The sequence below is a fragment of the Echiichthys vipera genome (genome assembly GCF_963691815.1).
Source record: "Echiichthys vipera genome assembly, contig: SCAFFOLD_59, whole genome shotgun sequence".
Classification (NCBI taxonomy): domain Eukaryota; kingdom Metazoa; phylum Chordata; class Actinopteri; order Perciformes; family Trachinidae; genus Echiichthys; species Echiichthys vipera.
In genome coordinates this window covers 35,001-45,000 of record NW_028154877.1, presented here as the reverse complement: position 1 = coordinate 45,000, position 10,000 = coordinate 35,001, and the positions used below count along the sequence as shown (strand labels likewise).

At 46.5% G+C, this 10,000-nt stretch overlaps 1 protein-coding gene across 1 annotated transcript in view; it reads left to right on the top strand.

Annotated features, from left to right (window-relative positions):
- Nucleotides 1-2,919: 2,919 nt before the first annotated feature.
- The window catches only part of LOC310966253 (transmembrane 4 L6 family member 5), a gene marked incomplete at both ends in the record, with an annotated part of 8,317 nt that continues 1,236 nt past the window's right edge, over nucleotides 2,920-10,000 (top strand). The window contains 4 exons of the mRNA XM_083940832.1: nucleotides 2,920-3,096; nucleotides 3,246-3,311; nucleotides 6,157-6,311; nucleotides 9,017-9,209. Of these exons, the coding sequence (XP_083796958.1) occupies nucleotides 2,920-3,096; nucleotides 3,246-3,311; nucleotides 6,157-6,311; nucleotides 9,017-9,209 (591 nt within the window). The remainder of the gene's footprint in view (nucleotides 3,097-3,245; nucleotides 3,312-6,156; nucleotides 6,312-9,016; nucleotides 9,210-10,000) is intronic.

Sequence of the window (10,000 nt, the reverse complement as noted above, 5' to 3'; positions counted from 1 at the left end):
ATCACTGAACGCTGTAATCACTGAACGCTGTAAACACTGAACGCTGTAAACACTGAACGCTGTAATCACTGAACGCTGTAATCACTGAACGCTGTAAACACTGAACGCTGTAATCACTGAACGCTGTAATCACTGAACACTGTAAACACTGAACGCTGTAAACACTGAACGCTGTAATCACTGAACACTGTAATCACTGAACGCTGTAATCACTGAACACTGTAAACACTGAACGCTGTAATCACTGAACGCTGTAAACACTGAACGCTGTAATCACTGAACGCTGTAATCACTGAACGCTGTAAACACTGAACGCTGTAATCACTGAACACTGTAAACACTGAACGCTGTAATCACTGAACGCTGTAATCACTGAACACTGTAAACACTGAACGCTGTAAACACTGAACGCTGTAAACACTGAACGCTGTAATCACTGAACACTGTAAACACTGAACGCTGTAATCACTGAACGCTGTAAACACTGAACGCTGTAAACACTGAACGCTGTAAACACTGAACGCTGTAATCACTGAACGCTGTAAACACTGAACGCTGTAAACACTGAACGCTGTAAACACTGAACGCTGTAAACACTGAACGCTGTAATCACTGAACGCTGTAATCACTGAACGCTGTAATCACTGAACACTGTAAACACTGAACGCTGTAATCACTGAACGCTGTAATCACTGAACGCTGTAATCGCTGAACGCTGTAATCACTGAACGCTGTAATCACTGAACGCTGTAAACACTGAACGCTGTAATCACTGAACGCTGTAATCACTGAACGCTGTAAACACTGAATGCTGTAATCACTGAACGCTGTAAACACTGAACGCTGTAAACACTGAACGCTGTAATCACTGAACGCTGTAAACACTGAACGCTGTAATCACTGAACGCTGTAAACACTGAACGCTGTAAACACTGAACGCTGTAATCACTGAACGCTGTAATCACTGAACGCTGTAAACACTGAACGCTGTAATCACTGAACGCTGTAATCACTGAACGCTGTAATCACTGAACGCTGTAATCGCTGAACGCTGTAATCACTGAACACTGTAAACACTGAACGCTGTAAACACTGAACGCTGTAAACACTGAACGCTGTAATCGCTGAACGCTGTAATCACTGAACGCTGTAAACACTGAACGCTGTAATCACTGAACGCTGTAATCACTGAACGCTGTAATCACTGAACGCTGTAAACACTGAACGCTGTAAACACTGAACGCTGTAATCACTGAACGCTGTAATCACTGAACGCTGTAAACACTGAACGCTGTAATCACTGAACGCTGTAATCACTGAACACTGTAAACACTGAACGCTGTAAACACTGAACGCTGTAATCACTGAACACTGTAATCACTGAACGCTGTAATCACTGAACACTGTAAACACTGAACGCTGTAATCACTGAACGCTGTAAACACTGAACGCTGTAATCACTGAACGCTGTAATCACTGAACGCTGTAAACACTGAACGCTGTAATCACTGAACGCTGTAAACACTGAACACTGTAAACACTGAACGCTGTAAACACTGAACGCTGTAATCACTGAACACTGTAAACACTGAACGCTGTAATCACTGAACGCTGTAAACACTGAACGCTGTAAACACTGAACGCTGTAAACACTGAACGCTGTAATCACTGAACGCTGTAAACACTGAACGCTGTAAACACTGAACGCTGTAAACACTGAACGCTGTAAACACTGAACGCTGTAATCACTGAACGCTGTAATCACTGAACGCTGTAATCACTGAACACTGTAAACACTGAACGCTGTAATCACTGAACGCTGTAATCACTGAACGCTGTAATCGCTGAACGCTGTAATCACTGAACACTGTAAACACTGAACGCTGTAATCACTGAACGCTGTAATCACTGAACGCTGTAAACACTGAACGCTGTAATCACTGAACGCTGTAAACACTGAACGCTGTAATCACTGAACGCTGTAAACACTGAACGCTGTAAACACTGAACGCTGTAATCACTGAACGCTGTAATCACTGAACGCTGTAAACACTGAACGCTGTAATCACTGAACGCTGTAATCACTGAACGCTGTAATCACTGAACGCTGTAATCACTGAACGCTGTAATCACTGAACGCTGTAATCACTGAACGCTGTAAACACTGAACGCTGTAATCACTGAACGCTGTAAACGCTGAACGCTGTAAACGCTGAACGCTGTAATCGCTGAACGCTGTAATCACTGAACGCTGTAATCACTGAACGCTGTAATCGCTGAACGCTGTAAACACTGAACGCTGTAATCACTGAACGCTGTAAACACTGAACGCTGTAATCACTGAACGCTGTAATCACTGAACGCTGTAATCACTGAACGCTGTAATCACTGAACGCTGTAAACGCTGAACGCTGTAATCGCTGAACGCTGTAAACGCTGAACGCTGTAAACACTGAACGCTGTAATCACTGAACGCTGTAAACACTGAACGCTGTAATCACTGAACGCTGTAATCACTGAACGCTGTAATCACTGAACGCTGTAATCGCTGAACGCTGTAATCACTGAACGCTGTAATCACTGAACGCTGTAATCACTGAACGCTGTAATCACTGAACGCTGTAATCACTGAACGCTGTAATCGCTGAACGCTGTAAACACTGAACGCTGTAATCACTGAACGCTGTAAACACTGAACGCTGTAATCGCTGAACGCTGTAATCACTGAACGCTGTAATCACTGAACGCTGTAAACGCTGAACGCTGTAATCGCTGAACGCTGTAAACGCTGAACGCTGTAAACACTGAACGCTGTAATCGCTGAACGCTGTAATCGCTGAACGCTGTAAACACTGAACGCTGTAATCACTGAACGCTGTAATCACTGAACGCTGTAAACACGGATCCCGTTTCCCTCAGATGTGCGTGTCGAGGTGTCTGCGGTGCGTCTCCGTCTCTCTGGTTGCCACGGCGATCGTCTGCATGCTGTCCAACATCCTGCTGCTGCTTCCTGAGCTGAAGATCCACTTCCTGTTGGAGGGTCATGTGACCAGAGAGGCCACCTGGGCCACGGGTCTGTGGGGCGCCGGCGCCCTGGTGAGTTCCCTCTTTACAGAAAAACGGATTATAACAAGAATATAAACTTTATTAATAATAATAATAATATTAATAAACTTTATTAATAATAATAAATAATACGATAATAATAATAATAATTAATAATATTTATATATCTGATGTTTCAGGTTCTGGTCGGAGTTCGGTCGTTTGTTCAGAACAGATCCAACGGCTGCTGCGCCTTCAGACGACAGGTGAGTCCACCAGACTGTTCCTGTTCCAGGTGTTCCTGTTCCAGGTGTTCCTGTTCCAGGTGTTCCTGTTCCAGGTGTTCCTGTTCCAGGTGTTCCAGGTGTTCCTGTTCCAGGTGTTCCTGTTCCTGTTCCAGGTGTTCCTGTTCCTGTTCCAGGTGTTCCTGTTCCAGGTGTTCCTGTTCCAGGTGTTTCTGTTCCAGGTGTTCCTGTTCCAGGTGTTCCTGTTCCAGGGGTTCCAGGTGTTCCTGTTCCAGGGGTTCCAGGTGTTCCTGTTCCTGTTCCAGGTGTTCCTGTTCCTGTTCCAGGTGTTCCTGTTCCTGTTCCAGGTGTTCCTGTTCCAGGTGTTCCTGTTCCAGGTGTTTCTGTTCCAGGTGTTCCTGTTCCAGGTGTTCCTGTTCCAGGGGTTCCAGGTGTTCCTGTTCCAGGGGTTCCAGGTGTTCCTGTTCCTGTTCCAGGTGTTCCTGTTCCTGTTCCTGTTCCAGGTGTTCCTGTTCCTGTTCCAGGTGTTCCTGTTCCAGGTGTTCCTGTTCCAGGTGTTCCTGTTCCAGGTGTTCCTGTTCCTGTTCCAGGTGTTCCTGTTCCAGGTGTTCCTGTTCCTGTTCCAGGTGTTCCTGTTCCTGTTCCAGGTGTTCCTGTTCCTGTTCCTGTTCCAGGTGTTCCTGTTCCTGTTCCTGTTCCTGTTCCAGGTGTTCCTGTTCCTGTTCCAGGTGTTCCTGTTCCAGGTGTTCCTGTTCCAGGTGTTTCTGTTCCAGGTGTTCCTGTTCCAGGTGTTCCTGTTCCAGGGGTTCCAGGTGTTCCTGTTCCAGGGGTTCCAGGTGTTCCTGTTCCTGTTCCAGGTGTTCCTGTTCCTGTTCCAGGTGTTCCTGTTCCTGTTCCAGGTGTTCCTGTTCCAGGTGTTCCTGTTCCAGGTGTTTCTGTTCCAGGTGTTCCTGTTCCAGGTGTTCCTGTTCCAGGGGTTCCAGGTGTTCCTGTTCCAGGGGTTCCAGGTGTTCCTGTTCCTGTTCCAGGTGTTCCTGTTCCTGTTCCTGTTCCAGGTGTTCCTGTTCCTGTTCCAGGTGTTCCTGTTCCAGGTGTTCCTGTTCCAGGTGTTCCTGTTCCAGGTGTTCCTGTTCCTGTTCCAGGTGTTCCTGTTCCAGGTGTTCCTGTTCCTGTTCCAGGTGTTCCTGTTCCTGTTCCTGTTCCAGGTGTTCCTGTTCCAGGTGTTCCTGTTCCTGTTCCAGGTGTTCCTGTTCCTGTTCCTGTTCCAGGTGTTCCTGTTCCTGTTCCAGGTGTTCCTGTTCCAGGTGTTCCTGTTCCAGGTGTTCCTGTTCCAGGTGTTCCTGTTCCTGTTCCAGGTGTTCCTGTTCCAGGTGTTCCTGTTCCTGTTCCAGGTGTTCCTGTTCCTGTTCCAGGTGTTCCTGTTCCTGTTCCTGTTCCAGGTGTTCCTGTTCCTGTTCCAGGTGTTCCTGTTCCAGGTGTTCCTGTTCCAGGTGTTCCTGTTCCTGTTCCTGTTCCAGGTGTTCCTGTTCCTGTTCCAGGTGTTCCTGTTCCTGTTCCAGATGTTTCTGTGTCTCAGATGTTTCTGTTGTTATGACCCTGGGTCATTAGTTTGTGTATTGTTTGATGCTGCTCTGTCCCTCCTCCTCCTCCTAGTCTGTGAACAGTTTGCTCTGAGTGTGTGTGTGTGTGTGTGAGAATGATTGATAGCAGGTTGGACCTGCTCATTGGCTGGAGCTGCCTGATTACTGCTCCAGGATTGGCCAGAGGCAGGAGAGGAGCCTTTTTGAACCTTCGGCTGGCTGCAGTCTTCCTCTCTCCAACCATTCACCCCCGACCAACTGGGACTAGTGTCTAGCTTGATCAAGTTTTTGTGTTTGTGTTTGGGTCTGTGTTCGTGTATGCTGTTGAAAATTTGTGAGTATGGAAAATTGGTTTTGGTAGCCCAGTAGGAGGGAGAGGCATTTTCTTTAACCCGTTTTTCTCCTGTTTTACCCCATGTAGGAGTTAGGTAAGGTTTTGTCCTTTTGTTAATATTTTTATTTGCATAGGGAAGGTAGGGAGACAGATTCTTTTGTTTGTTGTTTTGCTTCATCTCCCTCTGAAGATAAATAAATGGCTACATTAAATATAAATTCCTGGTGACACTGGCCTTCTTGGGAGTGGGAAGAATGGGGAGAAGCAACATCATGTTCTGTCTCTGGTTCCCCTAGACCAGGGGCGTAACACTGTGTCTCAGATGTTCCAGATGTTTCTGTGTCTCAGATGTTCCAGATGTTTCTGTGTCTCAGATGTTCCAGATGTTTCTGTGTCTCAGATGTTCCAGATGTTTCTGTGTCTCAGGTGTTTCTGTGTCTCAGGTGTTCCAGATGTTTCTGTGTCTCAGATGTTCCAGATGTTTCTGTGTCTCAGGTGTTTCTGTGTCTCAGGTGTTCCAGATGTTTCTGTGTCTCAGATGTTCCAGATGTTTCTGTGTCTCAGATGTTCCAGATGTTTCTGTGTCTCAGGTGTTTCTGTGTCTCAGATGTTCCAGATGTTTCTGTGTCTCAGATGTTCCAGATGTTTCTGTGTCTCAGATGTTCCAGATGTTTCTGTGTCTCAGATGTTCCAGATGTTTCTGTGTCTCAGATGTTCCAGATGTTTCTGTGTCTCAGATGTTCCAGATGTTTCTCTCTGTGTCTCAGATGTTCCAGATGTTTCTGTGTCTCAGATGTTTCTGTGTCTCAGATGTTCCAGATGTTTCTGTGTCTCAGATGTTTCTGTGTCTCAGATGTTCCAGATGTTTCTGTGTCTCAGATGTTTCTGTGTCTCAGATGTTCCAGATGTTTCTGTGTCTCAGGTGTTCCAGGTGTTTCTCTGTGTGTTCCAGATGTTGTGCCAGGTGCTGTACTCGGCCGTGTGCCTGTTGTCTGCGGGCGGCTGTTGTCTGGTCAGCCTCACTGGTCTCTCTCAGGGTCCCCTCTGTCTCTACAACTCCTCCTCTGGTCCCACCTGGGGGGTCCCTCTGCAGCCGGACCCCGACCGGTGAGAACCCTGGAACTAACACTATTACCGACTGTAGCTACAGTCACACAGGTAACTGACTAACTACAGTCACACAGGTAACTAACTAACTACAGTCACACAGGTAACTAACTACAGTCACACAGGTAACTAACTACAGTCACACAGGTAACTAACTACAGTCACACAGGTAACTAACTACAGTCACACAGGTAACTAACTACAGTCACACAGGTAACTGACTAACTACAGTCACACAGGTAACTAACTACAGTCACACAGGTAACTAACTACAGTCACACAGGTAACTAACTAACTACAGTCACACAGGTAACTAACTACAGTCACACAGGTAACTAACTAACTACAGTCACACAGGTAACTAACTACAGTCACACAGGTAACTAACTAACTACAGTCACACAGGTAACTAACTACAGTCACACAGGTAACTAACTACAGTCACACAGGTAACTAACTAACTACAGTCACACAGGTAACTAACTACAGTCACACAGGTAACTAACTAACTACAGTCACACAGGTAACTAACTAACTACAGTCACACAGGTAACTAACTACAGTCACACAGGTAACTAACTACAGTCACACAGGTAACTAACTAACTACAGTCACACAGGTAACTAACTACAGTCACACAGGTAACTAACTAACTACAGTCACACAGGTAACTAACTAACTACAGTCACACAGGTAACTAACTAACTACAGTCACACAGGTAACTAACTACAGTCACACAGGTAACTAACTACAGTCACACAGGTAACTAACTACAGTCACACAGGTAACTAACTAACTACAGTCACACAGGTAACTGACTAACTACAGTCACACAGGTAACTAACTACAGTCACACAGGTAACTAACTACAGTCACACAGGTAACTAACTACAGTCACACAGGTAACTAACTAACTACAGTCACACAGGTAACTAACTACAGTCACACAGGTAACTAACTAACTACAGTCACACAGGTAACTAACTACAGTCACACAGGTAACTAACTAACTACAGTCACACAGGTCACTAACTACAGTCACACAGGTAACTAACTACAGTCACACAGGTAACTAACTAACTACAGTCACACAGGTAACTAACTACAGTCACACAGGTAACTAACTAACTACAGTCACACAGGTAACTAACTAACTACAGTCACACAGGTAACTAACTAACTACAGTCACACAGGTAACTAACTACAGTCACACAGGTAACTAACTAACTACAGTCACACAGGTAACTAACTACAGTCACACAGGTAACTAACTACAGTCACACAGGTAACTAACTACAGTCACACAGGTAACTAACTAACTACAGTCACACAGGTAACTGACTAACTACAGTCACACAGGTAACTAACTACAGTCACACAGGTAACTAACTAACTACAGTCACACAGGTAACTGACTAACTACAGTCACACAGGTAACTAACTACAGTCACACAGGTAACTAACTACAGTCACACAGGTAACTAACTACAGTCACACAGGTAACTAACTAACTACAGTCACACAGGTAACTAACTAACGACAGTCACACAGGTAACTAACTAACTACAGTCACACAGGTAACTAACTAACTACAGTCACACAGGTAACTAACTAACTACAGTCACACAGGTAACTAACTAACTACAGTCACACAGGTAACTAACTAACTACAGTCACACAGGTAACTAACTACAGTCACACAGGTAACTAACTAACTACAGTCACACAGGTAACTAACTACAGTCACACAGGTAACTAACTACAGTCACACAGGTAACTAACTAACTACAGTCACACAGGTAACTAACTACAGTCACACAGGTAACTAACTACAGTCACACAGGTAACTAACTAACTACAGTCACACAGGTTACTAACTACAGTCACACAGGTAACTAACTAACTACAGTCACACAGGTAACTAACTACAGTCACACAGGTAACTAACTACAGTCACACAGGTAACTAACTACAGTCACACAGGTAACTAACTAACTACAGTCACACAGGTAACTAACTAACTACAGTCACACAGGTAACTAACTAACTACAGTCACACAGGTAACTAACTAACTACAGTCACACAGGTAACTAACTAACTACAGTCACACAGGTAACTAACTACAGTCACACAGGTAACTAACTAACTACAGTCACACAGGTAACTAACTACAGTCACACAGGTAACTAACTACAGTCACACAGGTAACTAACTAACTACAGTCACACAGGTAACTAACCGACTGTAACTACAGTCACACAGGTAACTAACCCACTGTAACTACAGCCACACAGGTAACTAACCCATTGTAACTACAGCCACACAGGTAACTAACCGACTGTAACTACAGCCACACAGGTAACTAACCCACTGTAACTACAGTCACACAGGTAACTAACCCACTGTAACTACAGTCACACAGGTAACTAACCCACTGTAACTACAGTCACACAGGTAACTAACCCACTGTAACTACAGCCACACAGGTAACTAACCCATTGTAACTACAGCCACACAGGTAACTAACCCACTGTAACTACAGTCACACAGGTAACTAACCCATTGTAACTACAGCCACACAGGTAACTAACCGACTGTAACTACAGTCACACAGGTAACTAACCCACTGTAACTACAGTCACACAGGTAACTAACCCACTGTAACTACAGTCACACAGGTAACTAACCGACTGTAACTACAGCCACACAGGTTACCTGTACAACAGGACTCTGTGGTCTGGAGTCTGTCTGGAGCCCAGGGGCGTGGTCCAGATGAACGTGGTCCTGTTTGGCGTTATGGGCGGAGCCAGCGGTCTGCAGACCGTCCTCTGTGGAGCCAACATCCTGAACTCTCTGCTGGGCCTGATCCTGGGTCAGGACTGCTGCCACAACCAGGTCTGTGCCACTACACCTATATATAACTCTAGTCTGGGTCAGTCCGGGTCAGGCTGGTTTAGTCTGGGCTCCCAGCAGCCCCCTCTGCTCAGTGAGGACACTAACTGCAGAGTGAATGGGCTCGCAGCAGCCCCCTCTGCTCAGTGAGGACACTAACTGCAGAGTGAAGGGGCTCCCAGCAGCCCCCTCTGCTCAGTGAGGACACTAACTGCAGAGTGAAGGGGCTCCCAGCAGCTCCCTCTGCTCAGTGAGGACACTAACTGCAGAGTGAAGGGGCTCCCAGCAGCCCCCTCTGCTCAGTGAGGACACTAACTGCAGAGTGAAGGGGCTCCCAGCAGCCCCCTCTGCTCAGTGAGGACACTAACTGCAGAGTGAAGGGGCTCCCAGCAGCCCCCTCTGCTCAGTGAGGACACTAACTGCAGAGTGAAGGGGCTCCCAGCAGCCCCCTCTGCTCAGTGAGGACACTAACTGCAGAGTGAAGGGGCTCCCAGCAGCCCCCTCTGCTCAGTGAGGACACTAACTGCAGAGTGAAGGGGCTCCCAGCAGCCCCCTCTGCTCAGTGAGGACACTAACTGCAGAGTGAAGGGGCTCCCAGCAGCCCCCTCTGCTCAGTGAGGACACTAACTGCAGAGTGAAGGGGCTCCCAGCAGCCCCCTCTGCTCAGTGAGGACACTAACTGCAGAGTGAAGGGGCTCCCAGCAGCCCCCTCTGCTCAGTGAGGACACTAACTGCAGAGTGAAGGGGCTCCCAGCAGCCCCCTCTGCTCAGTGAGGACACTAACTGCAGAGTGA